Below are 23,188 nucleotides of genomic sequence, written 5' to 3'. Positions count from 1 at the left end.
TAAAATTAATTAGATGTTCAGAAAAGGACTCAAACAGATTATGCAACATGGACAGAAGCACAATACAAGATAGTAGCACAAACAAAGCAAAAATACGAGAAGCACAAGACGTGACAATTCAATCAAAAGCTGTTAAAACATTAAACTCCGCCAGCAAATAACTGCCTGTTGAGCCCTGGATTGAAAGATTTGATGATCAATGCCTCGTGAATCTTGGTGTCGAACTAAGCTAGTTAAGCAGTTTCTCAAATGTTTAGATTTGACCATATTTTTGCTGTGATACTGTGTGATTCTTTAGTATTTCTTAAAAAAAAATTTTTTTCTTATAGGCTTGAAAAGGGCTGTATCCGCCTGTATGACTAGCCGAAAACGTTCGCTTATTGTTTTTTGTTTTTATAATGTTAAATGTAGTGCTGTTGCTGAGTTTTGTCTGTTTATAGTTCAAAATATTAACAGTTCATATAAAAGGTGCAACTTAACATTCATATTTTTTCTGTGAGCTACTGCGTTAAAGCAGGCAGGTCAACTTTAGTATGGCATTGAGCAGCTTTATGTTTTTAACGTATCCATAACAAGATTATGAAATCCGTTCTGGCTGAGCAAATGATGGAAAACAACTTTGTCACTGAAGACTTTGTTTGGGTGAATGTCTTTGCGGTTACAACTTGCACTGAGTGCGCACACTAAACTTCATTGCAACGCGACAAACTGCGTGATCCGATTTACCAAGTTCTGATTAAAGCACCTTTTCGCCATCAAACGCAGACTCTGAATCAATGTAAAAAGATACTGATTTGCTGATTCTTGGTTAAGGGCTACTTCCCAAACAGAAAAAGGCGTTAATTTCACATTGATTCAACGTCTGCAGATGTTGAATTAATGTAAAAATGACGGATTTTGCTGTCTGGGTTGGTTACGACACACTGTGGCTTCATTATTTTCGTCAAACATAAAGAGTTCAGGCGTTTGCCATTATTTCGAGTTTATTGTTTGCCATTATTTCGAGAGCTTGTAATTGATATTTGTAACGTTGTTTGCATAATTATATTCTAATACATTGTTTATGATCAATATTTGTAGTTAAATAACGATTTTGATTTGGTGTTATTGATTATTAAAACAACTCGTTGTTTGCCTCTTGGGAATGCTGACTCGTGTGAGACGTGTCACTGACAGCAAGCTTTACTTGTCTTCACATTTGGTTTGATACTGATGGGATGTCGTCTCACGATGTTTGATAATGCGTTTGTATGACGTACAAGGTGTTCTATCAAAACGATAGCCCGTATTTTATCACAACGCCTTGCAAAAAAAGTTAAAATTTTTGGCTTTATTTGTGGTTTAGAGGTATGAGGGAGCAGTGGATTTGGGTTATCCAGTTGTTCACCCATCTACGTCATAACAACAAGTAAGTTACCCAATAATGTTAAAAAAAGGACTAATTTCTTGGCTTGGCAGGTGTTTAGAAATATACGTCACTTGCGCCGGCTGGTACATGGAGGCGATTGAGCGTGTTTTGCTTGCCATGGGGCTTAAAGTTAAAATTTGTAATAATGATGTGGACGAAATACGAAGGACAATCTACCTTTCGCGTCTGTGGTTTGAGGTTAGAAGAGAAAGAGTTAGGGCAACTTTCGTGGTGTTACGACAATTCAACGGTTACCATTACAACTTTTGCTTTTCGTCATGTTGGTCCTTCTTAAAAAGTGCTTGGCAGACAAATTGGTCTGCCTTCAAATCAATGTATGATTTTTTTTTTCTAAAGTTTTGTATTTTTTTTCATGTTACATGCGCCATTCGTGCTTTTATACATCGTTTCATGGTAACGTAGCATCAACCAAATATATCAATGATTGGCAAATACTTGGAACTGGATAGTATAGACGCCAATCTTTGATCAAACGACGATTGAATACTTCGGATTAATATATTTAAGCGCCATTTGCCGTGGTATGAAAATCCGCCATTTTTGTGCGTCAACGCTGTATATTCTAAAATGGCCGAACTCACAACCAGAATACTCATACTCAATCGATACTATCTCAGCTAAATAAAGTTGCTATTTTTTGCATCCTTTCAACGTTTGGTGACATTGAAACGATGTGAAAAAGGCAACTTTTGCTGTCTGAGAAGGTGCGCATCAGACAAAGTGAACGGTACCTTCTTTGCGCATCGATTTGACGTTTTCTGAGGACAAGATATCGTCAAACTGGCATTGTTTGTTACGCGAAGTCACTTTTCACATGAGCGAAGAGCCGTGAATCATTGCATCACGATTCAGAATCGACTCGCGACAATTTTTCACGTGATACAAACATGTCGTTCACAAGCTTGGAGCCGCATATCCAGTCTACGGTTTCCTGATGTCAGTTTTAAAGCTTCGCTCTCCTGCGAATTTGCATCACTGTGATAGACACAATTCCACTAGACTATGGTGATAAAAGTCAGTCACATTAGTCCAAAATCGTTGTCGTTTTAAGTGATTATCATATTTTGTTGAAAAAAGCCTTTTCATATATTTGCTCGACACTATTAGGCTTTTTGATTGTGCCTAAACTTGTGGCAGTATAAATTATAACATTTTTTGTTGGTATTTCTAGCTGAGTACTTTGTCTCTTGCGATTTTTCTTTTTGCCGTATCCACAGTGAGTAAAGTTTAACAAGTTAGTATTGTTTCAGTTCTTGATGTTGCGATCACAAGACAAAGGTTTCGAATTTGGACAAGTTTTGTGGAGTGCGTTGCTTCACTTTGAGCTACTACTTCGATAGGAATTTAACTAAATCTGGTTTTGATTACTGACGTCGCTGTCTTGTCCCAGCAAAAATCACATAATTTTGCCCGTTATTTTACATCAAGTTGCATAAAACTGACATAAGAATATCGAGTCATTTGAGCTGGGTAGTCATTGTTTGGTTTTTCCGCCCGTTGACCTGAGTAATCCAAATACATATTACTCAGTCACCATGGCGTGGGGACCGCTGTGTTCGCACAACTGACAAAACTAGTTCTTGTTGTTTCGACGTCTGTAGACGTCAATAGGTGATTTTGTCAGCTGGGTTACCATAGGTCTAGTTTTCATTTGGTACCCATGTCTCACCATCAGATTTGTTCTATTCAATGTGAGATGAAAAAATCCCCACATTTCAAATATTTGTTTATTTTGCGTTCTTTCTGGCACCGTTTCTCTTTTTTTATATTTTATATGCGTTCTCTACTTCATTTGCCCGCAAGAACATTTGTTGCAATTGTGTTCACTCTCAAATATTGCGAAGCTTCTGCTTTGGAAGTGCAAACGTTTTAAGTTTTTAATTAACTAAAGAGACGCGTTATGGCATTTTGGTGAGATCAAATTATCTTGACGTTGATTATAACGTCGTGAAAAGTGTAACTGAACTTGCAGAAAAATAATGATAACTTTAAAAACAATAGTGTTTTTGCATTTCAAAACGTGCCTTTTCAGTCGCGTTGCTTGCACTATTTGAACAATCTTGCGCTTATGTTGTTTTTAATCCCAGTCATCATGCGATGTCCAGCCACTCTGTGGTATTCAGGCACCAGTTGCGAAAGAATTCTTTTTTGTCACCTCGTCACTAAACTGGATAAAATATTTTTTATAAAAAAATCTAGACAAAATTAATGATTATTTTAAAGGTTACAGTTGTGTGCTGTGAAAATTAACCATTTTCTTCAAACGGAAGTGAGAGTTTAGTGGTGCTTTAAGCAAACAAATTTTGTCATTTTTTTTATCATACGACATTTGCCAATTCTGAAGCGTATGGACTCTGTATACTGCAATCCAGCTCGTATTTTAAAAAAGCCGTGTTTATTTACGTAGAAAATAGCCAGGATAGCTTTGCAAAGTATGCTATATAACCGTTGATATAACACGTCTTTGGATATGCTTTGAAAGTGTTTTGGCAATCTATCCCACAATCGTTTGAATACAAACCTAACTATAAACCTTCCGCATTAAACACGTTTCACGTCTCAAGGCAGCAAAAATCAAACCTGGTTTTGCACACATTTGCATGAGCAATTATTATTATTAGCTGCGTGGGTTTAACATTTTGTGGTCTTTTTACAGTTTCGTTGTCATCAGTTTTAAGCCAATGCATCAGAATGCATTCATGATTCAACCAAAAACTTACATGTAGACGTAATAGGTTTTATTTGCCCGTAGGCCAAATGCAGCTAACCTGAATTGATGCGTTTGGGCACTGCCTGTTATCAGTTGGGCTCAGAACAAGAATGGTAGTAGCTACCAGGTTGTGACTTCTATAACGTCTTTGGACACTTGACTGGCGTCAAGACTATCCGTTTAAAGTTAAAAACTCAGATTGGTGTTTAAGTGAAAAAGTTAGCCGTCCAATTTTGCAGTTACAGTTGTATTTAGTCGTTCAGCCGACGTGACGGGACGACGAGTTGTTGCTAGGCTACTGCGTTGATGGAACAGTTTTGAAAGAGTAATCGTAGCTAACAAATCCTAACGTCGTTAGACGTAGAAGCGATATACTGTACAACGATCACGTTCGCTAGTGATATAGTTTTTGAATTTGCTAAGCGATTTTTCTAATTTTTTAGTATTATTAAGAAATTATTTACAAAAAAAATTGATTTCCTAGATTTATTTTTTCTTTGTGCTGCCTGCACCTTGCCATCGTGCTAGGTTTCTCCCTACATGCTTCGATTTTTACTCGTAATCATTCCCTGTCGTCTCGAACAGATGTTTCAAGGATTAGACAGCCTTAATCTTTCGTAAACTGGATACTGTGTGGTGTGTTCTGGGGTTTACGTGTAATGGCTATGAAAATAGCTTTCCTACATGTCACATTTACATGAGATTTGCTACGAGCCGATTGAAATGCTCTGGGGTGAGACACCAGCTTACAGGATCAAGATTTTGTAACATGGTGTGTGTTATATTGATATTTTCACCTTTCAAAAATGGATACGTTTTTACAAGTTCATTGAATAAATAATCCCACGTCCTTTAAATGCTCTCCCGTGTAAGTTCAACATCGGATTGCGCGCTATTTACATTCCTAGCGCTGTTTTCAGACTAAATTGTTATTTGTTTAAACCAGTGGTTTTCAACCAGGGTTCCACGGAACCCTAAGGTTCCGCCAGTAAGTCTAGGGGTTCCGCAAGTGTACATTCAAATCCGAGAGTCTATTTTATTATTATATGCCTATTGTTTAAATATAATCAAGTATTGATTAGGTTTGCCACTATTAATACATTTGCTACACTTTAACACGTTCGCTACGATCCCGAATTTTCGTTGTTTTCTTGTGGTGCGATTACTAGTAACTATTTGCTTTCCCGCCAAATTTCGTCGACATTACGATTGTAAATTTCGTCGATTGTATTGTACATAAATAAATCTGAACATGAGTATTTTAATTTAATTTTATTAATCAAACGATGTTTTTGCATAAGGCAATTAAATTGTTGAACAGGAGTTCCTCGAGCTTTTGGAACGTTTCATTGGGTTCCGTTCCACCAAAAAGGTTGAAAACCACTGGCTTAAACAATAAAATACGCTTCGGAAACCACCTCTAAAAACGTCAATTTTTACCAAGCGCGTTTCATGTCAACTCTTCAACTTTGTATTCATTCGGGGATATTTGGTTCATTCTGATTTAATCTTCACTTTTAAGTTTCATCTCTGTTCCGGCATGTGAAGCACACCTTTGCAATCCACATCGACGGTTTAAGTGTAAACGGTCGACTTTAGTTAGCAATGCCAATGGCCACTAGTAAAAGCCCTCAGAAATGTGGTCACCAGAATAAACAAAAAGCTACCATAGTCTTATGTGTGCAGTGTTGTCTTTAGCTGCAAGTCATGTAAATCTGTGATTTTATATCCGTCCTGACAAAACAAAAGCATAAAATTTACAAAGTTATATGCTGCAGTGCGGTTGAAGGTAATTTCCTTCTTGCTTATATAACTTTGTAAATTTTATTTTGTATGTTATTCGCTTTGAGGATGCGCGAAACGTCAATGAAGCAATAAATCAACCTGTTTGTCGTTGCTTTTGCTTTCATCAGATTAACGTTGCAACTAGTGCTAGAAACAAGAATGATAAATTTAAGGAAGAGAAAAAGTAGTTTTGTCTGTATCTAATTCAATCATACATTGGCAGCTTTCCACCTTTTTGTAAGCTCGGTTTTTGCATGAAGTTCAAACAAAACAGCCTTTGCGAACGTGCAACTGCGCATTTAAAAGTGAATTTTTAAAGACTTCGTTGACCGAAATCTAACTTGCATCAGAATTAAATAAATTATTTCATTCAAACGTTTGGCAACGTAGAATCAACAAACGCCAATCCTTAAAAACTCTGCCCAAAATCCCTTCCGCCTTCTTTCAGTTTCTTTTTTCTCGTGGCTGGGAACATCTCTCACATCACAGTGACGCGTTCTTGTCTCGTTTTCATGAGCCAAGCTACTACTACGTACATCCGTTATGACTGCATTGTGATTTTTCAGCTTCACAAGCTTAAATTTCCCCTTGGCTATTTATTTTCTTACTAAAAATAAGCGTCAAACTTCAATTCATAAAATTAAGCGCATAGTTTTGGCTTCAACAATTATCCTTTCAAGATTTCACACACAGTAGAGGCTAGTTCAGTACAGAAGAGACCAGTTTTATCAGTTTTATGTTTAGCGACATTGCTTTAAAGTAAATAGAACAAAAGTTGTTTGAAAGGGCGTTTTCATTCATATCCACTCGACTAAGTAGCGCTTTTGTAATGAATAGGTCGGTATGCCAGTTAAATAGAGGTTAACTCATCAAGGATGAAAGACTGCTTTAGTTTTCAGGCTTTTAAACCACATGATCTTTTCTGAATTCTGCAATTTTGTTATTGTTAGTGTGTCTACTTTGAATACAGAACGGTGAAATTTACGGTGTGAACCAAATAAATTTTAAGTGGTCAAGCGGTGATTGAGGACACGTCATTATACAAGTTTCAGCAGACACAAAAAGATTGCAGGGAGGAATCTCACAGGTGTTGTGCCTTTTAACACTTTGCTCCTCAAAGGGAGGCCAGATTTGGCCCCCCCCTCATATTTCCTTTGATTATTTGAAGCACAGTAACGCCATGCACTTGGTTTTTCTTGACTTTTCCTAAAATTGCCAGGCGGATCTGATGACATTAAATTTGATGCTAAAAGTTGTGTAGTTTTCTTGTAAATTCAAGATTTTGGTGAATTTTTGCTATTTCTAGCTCACTTCCAGCAAAGCGTGAAATGGATTACATTGCGATAACAAGCCATAAGCTCATAATTGCTTCGTGCATCGATATGCGCGAGCAGAGAGAAACATCCTCTTGGTTTCCTTTGTTTGGTTTGACCTCAATAATACAAAGGGCGTTATTTCTTATGCCACAAAAGAAAAGCCAGTGATCACAAAGCTGTTAATTAGAAACAATAATAGCAAACGTTTTTTGCGTTATCAGCTCTACAAAGAAGAATAGCAATCCACGATCAAAATAGTAGGCTATGTAGGCCACAAACTATTCAAAACAGTTGTTTCAAGCAGATAATATTCATTGACGAATAAAAAACGTTACAATAAGAAATCTTCTCTTGGGTAAATGCACGAAAACCTGGTTTCGAAATAAACGTTCTATGGAAATGCTCTCATTGACAAAACTTGCAATTGAGGAAATGTATCACTGCAAATGCTTTTGGGAGAGGCCGAAGAAATGGCGTTTTTGCAAACAGTAATTGTGAGATACATTCAAAATTATTAGATAGGCTCCATTTACACGTAGCAGCTAACTCGATGGCTACAATATGTCCCTTCCCTGCTTTATGTCGCCTACTTGTTGTTATGTCCTGCATTTTTGTTTCACAGTGCACTGTGTGTTGTTCCAAAGAGCGCAAAATGAAGATGATAATGCCTCATCTACATTACTAAATATTTTGTAATGTAGAAGAGGCATAAAGCTAGGCGTCACATCAGACAAACAACAAATCAACTTTTTTCATCATTGATTCAACATCTGAATACGTTGCGCCAATGTATAAAAGGCCGGCTATTGTGAAGACCCGCCATTTACAAACGATCCGATTATACCAAAAGTGGGACAAATTAGTGGATCAAAGAATGAATAAACAATGCTGAGAAAACTAAATCTAAGTGACGAACAATACCGATGTCTTCATTTATCTTTGAAAAATGCTGCCTAAACTTATCAACAAAAAATACCGTAAATAACGGCAAGGATCCCGAAAGCAGAATTTGCTCGACTTTGGCATGAATGTAGTCAGACATCTTCAGTAATAATTCCACACATACAATAACGGGCTCTCAACGGCTGTAAGATACATAATAATCAACCTGGTTCTGGGCGGTTTGTGTAACAGCTTAGGGGAAGACACTACTTGAAATGATGCACCACACAAAAGATTTTCAATGAAGACTGAGTCTAAAAACCGATGTGGATTGTGCTGCACAATGACTTCAAGTTTAGAACAGAAAAGGCACAAAAATGTCACGATAAAAATAAAGACCTTGTGGGAAATTTTCGAGAATCATAACACGATGCAAATACCATAAACGCGTAGTTTGCATGCTGCTCTAAGCTGGCCGGCAACCACAAAGGTAGACAATACAGGCAGTTTATAATTCGAACAGGGCAATAAACATTATAAATACATAAACCGACAATTTTCTTTTACAAACGTTTTACGTCTAATGGTAAATTTTCCCCCAACAATTTTTTGTGAAGCGCTTGCAAACCACGGTTTTGTAAAATAATTCATCATTATTATTTTTTACTTCTCGGATATTGTAAAACGTCATCAGCAAAATCACAAAAAAAAATTTCATTACTTCAATGTAGTAGGCCTAAGAATTTTTTATAGAATTGTAGCCACGTTGTTTCAACAAAGAAGCCATTTTTTGGCAATATAAAGTTATAAAAAATAATTTGCAATCCTGCAAATGTTTGGAAAGAATCTAGGAAGTCTTCTCACAATCTGGCACAAAATGATTATGTTTATTGTATCTCTGCAATATTTTTTACGACAAACTTTGAAGCTTCGTTATAATCATTTTTATCTTTGAATTCAAAAGTTAATTTTTTTTTTGGCCAGAAACATAATCGCTGCCTTGCTGATGTTGTCGCATTTACGCGTATTTTTTGTGCTTCAAACAATGACGACCCAGTCAGCAATCCATTCCTTTTACATTGATTCAACATTTGTAAACGTTAAATTTATGTAGCTTTGCTGACTGTGGGTTATTTCACATTTCCTTTGTTTACGCATGTTCCTCAATTCGCTGTTGCATTGTTTCGACGCTGGCGGACTAAAAATGTTATTTCAAATTGATTGACACAATCTTCAATAAAAAGTTTAGCTTCGAACTTAGCTTTGTTGATGTAAATGCTGTATTGTTGGTGGATGTAATTTATGAGTCATGTTTATAAACACCGGTAAGCGAAATGACTTGTGATGTAGCTTGCATGATATTTGTGATGCGACTTGACACAAATCCACTATTTCAAAAGCACCTAATTTGAACTTAGAAATTTCAGATAATTTCAACAACTTGTTCAATTGTCTTCTCTCTACTAAAAATATTCATACTACAAACTCAATTGTAGACCTAAAATACACAAACGAAGATGTAAACAGCTATTCAAGCAGGCTAAGGTGTTACTTATGAGAAATTTGGTTCCATAAAACTAGAAGCTAGCCATGAGTTTGGGAATGCATTAGTTTAGGACGAAAATGTAAGACAACAAACGCAGTTTTGTTTTTTTTCAAATTCGTGTAACAATATTACTCTGATTGTAACTATTTTAGAATCAATGAGTAGCTTACAATAAGATTTGCTCGCAAGTCGTAAGTAAATCTTTATCAATGCAATGATTTGGCACACCGCACACACACTTCGTGCCTTCGATCGAGCTCATTGTTTTTCAGAACTTTGCATGAAATCGGATTAGCAGGGTAATTAAATAGCGGCAAGATAAATCAAAATTGTCGTTTTTGGGTACCTTTGCAAAAATTGAAATATCAAGTTTAACATACAAAATTTTAAAATAATGACTTTTCAAACTTATAGACAAATGATTTTTTTTCACACCAGTGCAACTTTTGTTGAAATAGCATCAGCAGATAACACGTAACAGCTGATTGAATTTGATCCAAAAAAGGCCCCCCCTTGAGCAGTTAACTTCCAAAAAAACGTTGAAAAGCAAAGGGTTAAAGTTTGGATACTTTTTTGACAGTTCTTTGTGAGGTGTCTGCGTACTCACATCATCAGCTTTTAGAAAGCTTGTTTAGTCACCGACCACTTCAAAGCTGTTCCCAGCCAGAAAATCAGTGCTTTTTACATCGATTCAACCTTTCCGGTGTCAAAAAATGAGTTCATCGACTTGAGTAGTACTGGCTAAAATGTGTCCAGTATAACTCCAATGCCTGGTATTTCGTTTTTAGAAAGTGAGACTCAAAATCGTACTTACAATATTTATCAGTTATAATACTGAGATAAACCAGATACTTATTTTTGTCGATGATTTAAAATTAAAGAAAAATGCAGTGTGCCTAGTTCAACAACCGAAAGTTTGTCTGAAACTGAAAGTTACAGCATCTCCCTTATCTGAACAAAATATTGGGATCAGGAATATCTCAACTTCTGCTAGAGTAGTAGGATTTGATCATTATAAACTGTGTTTGAGCACTCAGTTATTGAATGCATGTGATGTCTATGAGATTGCTTTCAGTGCGAGCTTTAATGCCATCGTTTTAAGATTACGGTACTTGACCCGTTTTTGATTTTTTTTTCAGGTTTTAAGTTTTGTAGCTGCTTGGTTAAATATCTATTTATTTATTTAAACGTTTTATCACTGAATTTTGGCATGAAGACCGCTACTGCTTAGACACACGTTACTTTTGCACAAAGAAAGCAAAAGTTATCTGACTAAAGGTAGGTGTTTTATAACTACTAAGTGCTGTATGTCTTGCAGTAATAACTTGATTTTGTATTTTTATACAGGTTGCGAGAAATTATGTTTAAAAATAATTATTAATCGTTTCTTTGTGTCTGTGAACAGTTGACGATCAGTTGCGTTAAGGTTGTGGAAACAACTGCGTTTGTAGAATGATGTAAAAAGATTACCGCACCATTGCCCAAGGCTATGCCCTTTGAGCAAGTTGAATTGGTGGCAATGTTAGCATTCTTGTTGCATTTGGTCAAGCTTTTCTGCCGTCTAAAGGTAAAGCGACGTAACTACAGAAAAGTTAAAACCGAGAAAAAGCGCTTTAAAGTTAATCGTAAACCATAACGACATTTTAATCGCAATTCAACATTTGATGCCTCCAACTAAAAGATCTTACCTACTTTTTGTTTCAATGGGAACAAAAACATTGATTGCTGTCCTAATTTTTGCTAATTAAGATAATTAGTGTAGTTACGTCGCTTTACCTTTGTAAACTGGATTGTGTTTCTGACCGTGTTGCAAAGGCAAACCGGCGTATCTGACGCAATGTATTGAATTCACACACAAAATATGTAATATGGTTCAAATACAATGCAGTATCTTCAGTCAACATCAATTAAATCAAGTGATTTGTCGTTGGCGGGTAGCTACAGTATGCCTAAAATTGTGGTCGATTTGCCGGCATAAGCGGGCATTGCTTGTTTAGTATGTCACCGTGTAGTCTCTGTCGTTAGCGTTATGGTCCACAGAATCATTCATAGGCGTTTTCACAACTTCATGCAAGTCGATTTTTTTGCCATTATTTGCGTCTTGTAACTGCGTTAAAGCTAACTGCTGATTCTGTTCACTAAAAGGATGCTACAAGACGCTTTATGAAGAGTGTTTGGGTACAAAAGCTGCAGAGTCAACACGAAACAAAATATTAACCTCATTTTGTAGATAAAATGTTTTCACTTCAGAAGCTAATAAGAATTTTATCTACAAAATGAGGTTAATATTTTGTTGCGTGTTGACTCTGGAGCTTCTGTATGCCTACAATTGTTTTCACTTCAGAAGCAAATAAGAATTTTACCTACAAAATGAGGTTATTCTTTTGCTACGTAATTGTCTTTGCAACACGAGCAAAACAGCTGGCGTTGTTTGGCAGAGACTGACACCCCATTGAGAATGTGGGATTAACTCTAGATTCTATTTGTAAATCGACGTAACTGGGATTATTTGCTTTGGATTCTATGGTAAAACGACGTAAATGGCAGTTACGTCGTTTTGGCTTTGCATAGATGATCTTTATATGCAGTTACGTCGTTTTGACCACCAAATATCTCGCAAACTACTGCAGTTACGCTGCTGAGTCTTTGCTGGAAGAAAAATATATTCTTTGCGAAGCGTTTAACAATAAAAAGTGGGAAAATCAAAAATCTGTAGTTACGTCGCTTTACCTTGGGACGGCAGTTTTGTCTAACACAAAAGTTTTGGGCGTAACATTTCCACTCGCACATGCCCAGAAAAAAAACTGCAGCGAGCTGACGTCATGAGTTAAAAGTGCTAAATCTTCTCGGCAATATGTGACAATACTTGGACATGTTGTATTTTTTTGTGATTTCCAAGAGTGGAATCTATTTCCGTTCCGCATGGCAGCTGCGTCACAGATTCACACTTTGTTAATTGTCAAATTAATGGTGTACTGCCTGCGTGCCTGGTAATTATAGATCAAAAGGATGCAGTAAGACTTGGGAAATTTTATTCAGTATGTAACTTGGCATTGCTTTTGTTTGTTTATTTTCTTCAGTTTTAATCGTGCTTTTCCAACTTTGGGTGTTTTTTTTATTGTTACACCAAATTTTTTTGCACGCGTGCGTTGAATCAATGCAAAAAGGGCAGGCATTTTTCTTTGTCAACTTTTCAATTCGATTTTAAAAAATGGGAACCGGAAAAAATGCTACGAAACAAAGTCACACTTTTGGATGGAAAAAATGTCGCATTTGTGTTTTGATGACCGTGAAATGGCACAACTTTTAATATGCATGAGTATGAGTAATGAGTATACAATTGTGTACACTTGTGCCACACGCCGTTTTCAATCCGCAATGTCTCAAACTCTGTGACCAGTTGTTTAGAAATCTTAACAGCTTTTTACATCTATGACGAAGACGGTTTTGGAAAATGGAGGTTTTATAAGAATTGCTTAAGTATGATTCCAATTTTTAAACAATGCATCGTATCAAAACGAGAGTTAATTTATGATTCTTTTGCTTACGACTTACTCAAAATATTCTAAATTGATTGTGCAATGTGCAGCATTAGTACTTAAATGATTCAGCATATGGGTTTGACGAATGTTATTCGTAATGACGAAATGTGATGTCATTTTTAAAACTTGGGGTTGATTTATTCGATTTTGACCTTTTCCATGCTTTATCACGTAATTCAGAACGATTATTTTTGTTTTTTGAACATCACAGAGTTAAGAACCAGTGTCCAACTATGAAATCTATTGAACTTTTGTTTTGCCTGTTTTAAACATAACGACTTCGTGGTTTTATACTCTGAAGTCAGAGCATGTCTATTGGTCATGTTTTTCCAAAACTGCTTTTTTGCGTAGGATGTGTGATTATTTTCACCCTATTCATTGGCACTACCAGTGTAATGGTTGCAGCATCACTTCACCGCTAAATCAAATCAAATCTTACTGTTTCCACACGAATGCATCGATAAGCGTACGGTAATTTCTTAAGCAATAAAAGAATAAACCAGTCTATTTGAATTGCGTGCCTTTTTCCAGTGCTTAGGAGTTGGAAAAAGAAAACTGAATCATATCTTTCAATAAAGGATTGAACCATTGAACGCGTTCAAAAGCACTGCAGCTATCATCAGTTTATGTTCTTTGTTTTTTAGCTATACCTTTCACCACTGCTCTGCTACATCCATTACTACTGTGACCATGTCGGATACCGTTCAGAAAAGGGCGAGGCACAGAAGCCCGACTTGTCGAAAAAGGTATTGTCGATTGCATCTGTTGGTTATCTACATCCTATCTCAACCATTTCGCCGAGTGGCAACTGGCAAGAGCGAATAGACCTTGATTCGATCCCATTTAAGAGCACGCTGCTGTGGTTTGCCATAGTATTAATGACATGCTTGAACGCGCACGTGAAGTTCTGGTTCAAGTCATACACCATCTGACATATGCTTGGGAACCACAATGTGATCAGACTTATGGACTAACTTTTTTAATTATTTTTGTGCTGAACTTGTTTTCTTTGTGTTTTTTTAGACGACGACAATCGGACTCTACAAAGGTCGTTAAGTCTGATTATGGGTAAGCACATCAAACGAGATTGTTTAAAAATTTACATGTCAAATTGGATTTGTTTGTGTTAACAACTTGTTTTTTTTGTTACAGTTTCTACAAAACCGAAGATATTGCTCTTTTCTCTTCTACCTCATCCCCAAGCTATGCCAGCCTTGATACCTCCTCTTTTGTTGCGCACCTGGAAAGCAGCAACTCGTCCTCTGATCGCTTGTGCCTGCTTGCATGCCACAACTCGTATATTCCTCCTGACCTATGCAATGATCCAAGATCGAAGGAGGAATCTTACTTTCCCTCCAGCCTTAAGTCTTCTCAACGACCTCAGCTTCTGCTGCCCATCTGCACTAGTGATGACGAGATGAATGCAAACAGCCCTGACTCTGGATTCGAGTCCACGACTCCTTTAGATGTTGTTGGAGCAGACTATTTTGATGAAAGTTTAAAGTCAGACTCGTTTGATGAGCTTTCGAAATCTTCATCTTTTGATTCCGTGTCTTTAAAAGAGAGCCCGCTTTGTCTTATTCCACCTCCAAAACCCGAACCTCTTCCTGTTGAAAAAGGTAGGCTGGAAACGTTGACCATTCTGATTTTACATCTTTGTTATTTTTGTAATTTTTTCATTCTTGAGTTAGTTCTCTATTAAACTGTTTCCCCACTTTTTTTCTAACTTCTGTATTTAACATCCACAACCATTCTAGATGTAAAGATTCCACATTACGTGGCAAGTAATCTTTATTTGGTCTTCACTTTCAGAGCCAGAGCTTCTCTGCAAGTGGAAAGATTGTTCTTGTACTTTTCCCAATGGCCGAGACTTACATGCACATTTAATTAGTGAACACATCGATCAAAGCGAAAACAGGTAAGTTGAAATGCTAACCATTTCATGCACGTAAAGCTTAACTTCTTTTCATAGCAAATTAACACTTTTTTTCTCCGAAATGGCTTTAGTATTGTCATAGTTGCGTGGCAATTGACGTTAACAATGCTGTAGTAAATGTACTGTTGTCAAAAACCACTGATGTATGACCGTTGACGGTTCTTCTGTTTTTCAAAGATTTTCCTGCTTCTGGATCGGTTGCAAGGTTTACGATAAGCCGTCACGTCACAAGTCGTGGCTGCATCAGCACATCACTTCCCACACAGGCAATAGACGGTTCAAGGTAAGAGGAACGTGAAATCGTCTTGTTTTGCTGGCGTTTATTTAGTGGTAACATTTTTTGTGAAGAAAGATTTCAATTTCTTTGACTGTTTAAAAATCCTGAATGTTTAGGGCGTTTTCCGGTTTCCGTATTGGTGTATTTATCTTGAATTACGTGCCACAGGCATTCGCGGTTTGCAATTGAACTCTGCTTTTGGATAACACTATTGTAAACGTGTTGTGTTGTTTACCATACTGTCTCTCTGCTTGAAAGAATAAAACAAAACGAATTTTTTTAAGTCTTACAGCATTAGAACTTAAATGTTTCCTTCCTAAATCAGCAGAGAATCACACAAAAACTGCAACAAATTGCTCGTTTAAAACCGCTCACGTCATCAGATTACTGGGGACTGTCTGTATTTTGAATATTATGTCACGACCGATTCGGCTTCTTGTGAATATCATGGCATTTTATTTTTGACAGCTTACGCCGGCCACTATATATAATGTTTGTCTGGAGCTCCTATGTCTATACTTAGCTGTGTATGACATTCTTGTCACTGCAAAATACAAAATATTTCATCAGCAACGTGATTTAATGAATGTCAACCAATCAGACTCTCTCAGCAACTGCAATTTTCATTTCTTATTAGACAAAAAATTTTGGAAGTTTTTGAGTATTTTTTTTAATAAAGCAATTGGTATGGTAATCCTAAGTCAAATTTATAATGTTTTGCCACTTTTGTTGCCAATAATTGGAGCCAGTTAAAGTTGTCACTCACCCAACCAGCAAATCAAGCTTTTTGACATTGATTTAACGTCTGCAGACGTTCATGAACTGACCTAACAGTCAATCAAGGTCATCTACTTAATTTGTTTTCGATTTCCATTTTAACTGAAGCAAAAAAAAATTCTTTTGTGAAGACAAAGAAAAATGAACTTCAGAGTTACCTTTGACCTCCTTGTTTGTATTGCAGTGCATTGTGGGAGGATGTGACGCCAGCTTTGCCTCCCAAGAAGGCTACCAGCGCCATGTGTCCTCACATTTCAACGAGGTGAACTTACCCAAGGCGAAACCAAACAATCATTGTGAGAGGAAGTATTTGGTCAAGCGAAGAAAGATAAAGAACCAAAGGAAAGCTTTGGGTAAGTAGATCAATTTTGGGATTTTTTACTTTTTCTGTGTCACTTCTCCAGTTAGGGCAAGTTGAAAGAAATCGACTTAAAGAATGGATTTATTTATGTAATCAGTTCGTTTTTGATATATTAATTGATTAACGAAAGACGCGTTGATATAAAAATTAGAAAATATTACACAATTGGCTGCATGAAAACCAGTTGCATAAAAATAGAACAAGTAAAAATAATCCAGTTGTGATCTTTAAAAGTATTATTTTAATAGGAGTACTTCCGAGCTTGGATTCAAAGTTTTTAAAACTTGCCTATTTTTCATTCTTTTTATATATATAGTTAATTTTTCCCCCGAAACTGCAGAAACAATCACATAAATAAAATCAAAGCACTCACAAGACAACATGTGTTTCGATCTGTAGATGAAACCACGTGGTAATCTCTTACTATGCCATTGATGAATCACGCACTCCGCGTATAACGCGCTTTATTTAATGCGATTGAAATAACCTTTAGATGCTATTTCCGTCACATGCGTAGGTCATTGTTGCCAGACGCAAGCACGTTACGCAACGTAAGCGTCTGTGTCGGCTGCACCAACCACACCATTTACAGCCATTTTGCTCTATTTCAATACGCTGGCTTTTAAAAAAGATTTATTTTTTAATAATATATATAAATAATTTTTTAATAATAATTTAAAGTTTTTAATATATTGTTGAGATTACACAGGGAGTGGTCACAAAAGTTCTTGTTGCTACAATAGTTTCCCAACTTTTTCTCGTGAATGAGGAAATAAAACACAATTGTTTGTCTGCCACGGCTAACAATTAGTATAATAACTGCTTAAACTCATTAGCACATTAACAACTATTGTGGTACGTTTTCTAACGTTGAATCGCAGTTAAAGAACTAAACTTGATTTTCATTTCAGCCAACATTCATGATACCCTGGACAAGCGATGCATGAACGTGGTAATGAAGTCTTTGGTGCAATACACATCTGCTGCAGGACTCTTTGCTGCACCTTGCAGAACACCACAAGATGAACAGGTGTGCTGCGGTTGGTTTTTATTAATACCCCTCCTTGTCTTTTTCCATGGTCGTACTTGATTTCAAGCATTGACAGCCTCTTGTACGAAAAGTTTTGCAGTCTTTTGCTCTTTGTATTAGATCTGTGTTGATGTAGGTTTTCTTGGTTTGTTGTAGTAGGTATTTCATTCTTTGGTATTTCATTCTTTGAAAATTGAATGAGGCTGTTCACCAGGCATTTGGTTAAATAACATTATGCGATCTACTGGTGCAAATTAAGCTAAATTATCACAAGATGTATAAAGTGACAATATGTTTTTATTTCGTCGTTTCATCAATCTAGCTCCCTGAAGAAGTCAGTCGTGCCTGATTGCGAAACGTCTGAAGAAAAGCAGATTGTCACTTTATACGTCTTGTGATTTCTTTAGCTTAATTTGCACCAATAGAACGCATGTTATTTATTTCATTCTTTGTCTGGGTACGTTTACCTTCAACTTTGCCTGTGAGAGGTGTTCCAATTTTTTTCTTTTAGAAGCACGTGTCCTGGAAATGAAAGTTATTTTTCTTTGATGTTTCTCATTGGGTTTTTGTTTTGATTAATCTGTTGTAAAACACTTTGGTTGGTTTTTCTGGCAGTCTAGGAAATTGTTCTGCATTTTTCGAAATGCTCACACTTCAAAACCATTTGTTATTTTAGTCATTTTTCTGTTAATTGTCCAAGTTTTTGAATTGTACTTTACACTTAAAATGAAAATTTCTTAAAACAATTTTTGTATTTCATTGTTTGGAAGTTTATTTTGATTTTTAAATGTACTAGTTTTTTTTGTTTTTTTTTTGTGTGTTTTTGCGAGATTTTAACGTGCGACAAATTCTTGATCAAAACTTTCCCGACCAAATAACAACACGCCTCGGGCCACAGCACGTACGATGCACGGGCTGCATCAACATTGCACTGTTTGTCCAACACGCTACATTTTTGCAATCTTTACATTTTTGTCAAGCTCATTCTCATCTTGCGGCTTTGTCTTCACTAGGTGCTCGGTACCCGACAACGCATGAATGGGTCACGATGGAAACTGGTTGACGGCAACTCGTAAGTAACCGAATAGCTTCATGTTATCGGAAACATCAGTTTCAAAGGAAAATAAAAACTTGGTTTGTAAAATGTCTCGATCTGGTTATCTGGTGGATGTTTTTTAACCTTGTTTTTAATTTTGAACTGTTTGCAACAATTTCAGCACAGTTTTAATTTCAATTTTCTCAACAGGCTCTGTTAAAAAAGGAAGACTTTTTTAATTTGGTGTTTGATTGTAAATTACTTTGTGAAAGCTAAAATCAACGGATTTATTTTGTAGATTGACCAATAAAAACAGCAGCATCAGCGAATGCCTTTTCTTTGGCACACCGAGAAAAAGATGCAGAAAATTTAAGGTAATTTACTTTTGTAGTCGTAAATAACACCAACAAACATGTCAACACACTGCCGTGCTAAAAATAGCGTGCCCCCCCAAAAATCAAAACCTTGTAGTCGATCTGGTAACTTTATACAAGAAAGGGCACATGGTTCACATCCACCTACAATCCAACAAGTCCTCGGTTTTTTCTATTGGTGTTTCACCCGGCCAATAAATTAATCCTTTTTTACATTAATCCAAGGTCTGCAGTTGGATCAACGTAAAAATAGCTGATTTGCTAATTGGAGCAAGAGCATAACAACGCGAAATAGTATCTCGGTGTTGGTAATAATGTTGTTTGTTGTAGAAGTACATTGTTGTCTCGGTAAACATTTAACCTACTGCACTATGCCTGAGCAATGAGCATGGTACTCGCCTCAGGATTGCAATTAACTTGCGGGTTCATTCGCGCCATCGCATTTTTAACCGGATTTTCTTAGCTGTACGTCATTCCGTGTTGTTTTATGAATCTTAAGAATGTCTCAAATTCGTGAATAGTAGTTGTTTATTCACCTTGACAAAATGTAGGTATTTCGGTGTGTTGTATATTTTCTATTTTAAAAAATATGTGATTTCGGTTTTCGTTATATTTTCCTTTTGAATAAGAGCGAATGCTACGCTTTTACTCAAAATGTTAAAACGTGTTAAGTGTAGCAATCATGTGAACTTGCAAAACCTGGTCATCTGCTGTGTAGAACGAAAATACAAAACGCATCTTGTGATAGAATAAATAAACAAAAGTTTGTTGATAAACGAAAAGTTTTGCTCTGAGTAATCAATGCTTCCAAGCCTAGAAAATAGTTTTCTTCATCGCTTCAACGTAATTCGACGTTGGAAGCGATGACCCGTCGTCACTAGGAGGCGATTTGGAGCAGATAGGTTTTAAAACGTAGTTTCCATGAAAATAATTAACTTTTTGTGTTTTCTTTTACAGGGATCCGTTTGACCTGGCAGTGAAAAAGATGATCTCGTTACTTTTGCTTTAATTAATCGGAGTCACCAATCGACTGCCTAATCTACGGTTGAAGCTTTTCAAGCAATCCAGCATGTCAAATGTGCTGATTTGAAGACGCAAGACACTTTTCTAGCTTTGACCTGTCGACGTTTAGTTTACTTTTTCATAGAGCAAATTTAAACTTGTGAAATTTTAGTCTGGAATTTGTTTGTGTTAGTCAAATTTAAAACAGAGCGTGCCTTTGACGTTAATTTAACGTATCCTAATGTTTGAACGACTCAAAGTCTCAAACTTTCTTGCAACCGCAGCGGTTTACATTTTGTATTGAACTGTCCAGCTCTAGCTCAAATTAGAAACTGTGAAATTATTTTATTGCATTCCGCTAGATGTCAGGGGAGATGATCAATGGCGTCATATTGCGTTTTGCAAACTTTGTGGCGACATTGGCAGTGACTGATTTTTCGTCCGCATTTTTATATTGTTGTGTTTGTTGTACTATTTATACAGTAAAACGTTAGGGTTTTGTAATAGACAAAATGAACATTTGCAATGCAAACCAGTGAAATGCATTTTTAAATTGTTTGCTGTTATCCATTCATATGATTTTCGGTTGGGAATTACCAAGTCAAATTCAAAATATTATTATGTTTTTTTTACATCATCAAGCAAACTTGTTTAGATCCAGTTAACTCTTGATTATTGTGATTGTGTTGGTATGGATGGTTGGATACCGCCTTTTCACTTGATTGTGTGTGCTTTCTCAACCCTGCAAATGACCCGCTCAGCAAAACTGATTCTTTTTACATTCATTGAACGTCTGCAGACGCTGAGGCAATGTTAAGACGACGGATATCTTAGATGGGGAAAAGGTTTTCGTTTATGCACCACCTTACCAAAAGGTATTAAATGTCAAGGCGACACCTTTTGATAGTTCTGCAAGAACACCAGTTTCGAATGTCTCTAATTGGTTAGAAATCGACATTGAAACTATTGGTAAATTTGAGGAATCCAACTATAAGTCGGAGCAATCGCCGCATTGGCTGTCATCTTCCAGCGAAAGCGAGCCACTGAATAAACGCACCATCGCTTGTCTTGGTGGCAAAACTTTTTTGGGTCAAACTGGTATGTGGTTGCACTCTCCGCTGATGATATGACTAGACGTGAACCTGCGTTTGTTGCGAAAGCATGCTTTGTCCTTTTAGCATTGTTTTAACGTCTTTAGACTTAGAAGCGACGTACAAACATCTGAATTTGCCTGGTTGGTTTTATCTTCGTTTCGTTTTTTAGTTTATGTGAAGTTATTGTCTTTCTCCGCACGGTCAGTACTTTGTCGTCATACCCAGACAACCAAATCCGTCATTTTTACATTGATTTAACGTCTGTAGACGGATTTTGCTATCTGGGATAGTCTTGTATTGCTTTCCTTTCTCAGTTTCTTTGAAATTCGTTTGTGTTACGTGTAGAAAACAAGAAAAATATGAGTGAATGTGTGATTTCATTGTCTCAAAACAAAAACCTTCGACTTTTCGTAGCAAGAATTAGGTATCTTCACTTGTGGACAAGGCAAACAGGCGTAATGAAAAGATACCGGTAGTTATAACTTTTTATGCGAGTACAGCTGAATTCTTAGAAACAAACTGCGGAACGTATCAATCGAAACTGCGTCAGCTTTTCTCTTTAAAAAAATAAATTACACAAGGGTTACGTTTTTTACACAAGCAACACCAGAAGGTTACATTTTTTTATGCTTTACAAAATAATGTACTTTTCATAGGTAGCCTAATGCAAAAGTAGTGAAGTCAGTTCTAAAGCAGTTGAATTTTTTTGTTGTTGAGAGCAGCCATATAGTAAGGCGTAAAAAATTAATTCTTTTAATGTGGTCGGAAAAGCGGAGTGCAGTCTGCAATGTATTGGTGCTGAGATTAAAGATTTGGTTGGCATTTGCTTATATATTCGTTCGCGCAGTGGCGCCCTTGCGCTAGCAAACTGAGAGTCTTATTTATTGTCTTTCATTGCATCGACGGAAAACCTCAAAAATTGGCCGAGCTTTTAATTTCCTATTTTAAATTCTTTTAAGTTTCCCTACTTGATTGTACATTCACTAGCTTGCTGGTTCTTTTGCAGAAATTTTGTTTTATCTAAGCATGACCAACTAGAACACGCTAGAGCAGTGGTTCTTAACCTTTTGCCTTGTTGGCACCACCTTGAAATTACCTACCAGTTCTCGCATCCCCTCCTAGGATTGGCTGAAAAGTAATAGTTGCCTACAGTTCGAAATTTTTGTTGAAACCTGATAAAAACAACTTTGCTTCTTACCTCATATGATAACAAACCTTGATGATTTAGCATCCCCGCACCGCCTAGGCACAGCTCTCGCACCCCTGGGCTAGAAGATGATGTCACCACTCCATCAACTACTATTTTCGGCCATAGATGAGATTATCATGTCATAGTTTATTTAACGTGGATTACTTGCGTAGGCTACATAAGTTACCTGGATAATTTTTCATGGATTGAGTTTAAAAATAGGCTACCAACTGCACAGGCTAGTAAGGCTACCAGTGCATGGACTTTTTAAAATTAAGACTGTACGAACGGGAGACAATTAATTGACTCGTGACCACGTTACTATTCGAAAATAAAAAGGTGAGTGTAAGATAAACGTACAACGATTTATTTCGCCTACATTTACAAGTCGTTTTATATATTAGACGAATTTTTTTAGATTTAGATACCATTTCTTTAGATTGGGTTTTCTTTGCCTCCTAGTATCACTCTTGATAAACGCACTAAGGCTGAACATAAACCAGCAAGTGTGTATTATTTTATTCATAAAAAAATTGAAAACTTTACTTTTATTAATGTAGGGTAGGCTAATAATAGTTGATTGTGGAAGTCATACCAAGTCATCCCATCCAAAGTTAGCTCAGTGGTTAAGCGCCGCACTCAAGATCAAGCGGCGCTGGTTTGGCTCTTGCGCTTGGGGAACGTTCAAATATTACGTAACGCCTTCGAGGGGGAGGGGGGGGGGTTTATGCAAAGCGATACGTTAGCGTCACATCGGGGGGAGGGGGTTCAAGCAAAACGTTACGTAACGCTTTCGAGTACGGAATGGTAGGCTAGTTTTTTATGCTGAATTCGTAGTGAAAAAGCGTTACATGGGGGAGGGGGGATTGAAAAAAGCGTTACGTTGGCGTTACATGGGGGAG

General features: G+C 36.7%; 1 protein-coding gene across 1 annotated transcript; it reads left to right on the top strand.

The window, feature by feature from the left end:
* Window positions 1–10,805: 10,805 nt before the first annotated feature.
* On the top strand, window positions 10,806–21,450 carry LOC145779812 (uncharacterized). The gene is made up of 11 exons (XM_082591461.1): window positions 10,806–10,946; window positions 13,855–13,956; window positions 14,234–14,278; window positions 14,363–14,829; window positions 15,023–15,128; window positions 15,324–15,429; window positions 16,385–16,553; window positions 17,473–17,591; window positions 18,605–18,663; window positions 18,926–19,001; window positions 19,959–21,450. The coding sequence occupies exons 2-11, from the start codon at window positions 13,901–13,903 to the stop codon at window positions 19,968–19,970; spliced, it is 1,215 nt and encodes a 404-aa protein (XP_082447587.1). The 5' UTR covers window positions 10,806–10,946; window positions 13,855–13,900; the 3' UTR covers window positions 19,971–21,450.
* Window positions 21,451–23,188: the final 1,738 nt, after the last annotated feature.

The sequence above is a fragment of the Aplidium turbinatum genome, chromosome 11 (genome assembly GCF_918807975.1).
Source record: "Aplidium turbinatum chromosome 11, kaAplTurb1.1, whole genome shotgun sequence".
Lineage (NCBI taxonomy): Eukaryota > Metazoa > Chordata > Ascidiacea > Aplousobranchia > Polyclinidae > Aplidium > Aplidium turbinatum.
This window is presented reverse-complemented; position numbering and strand designations above follow the sequence as displayed.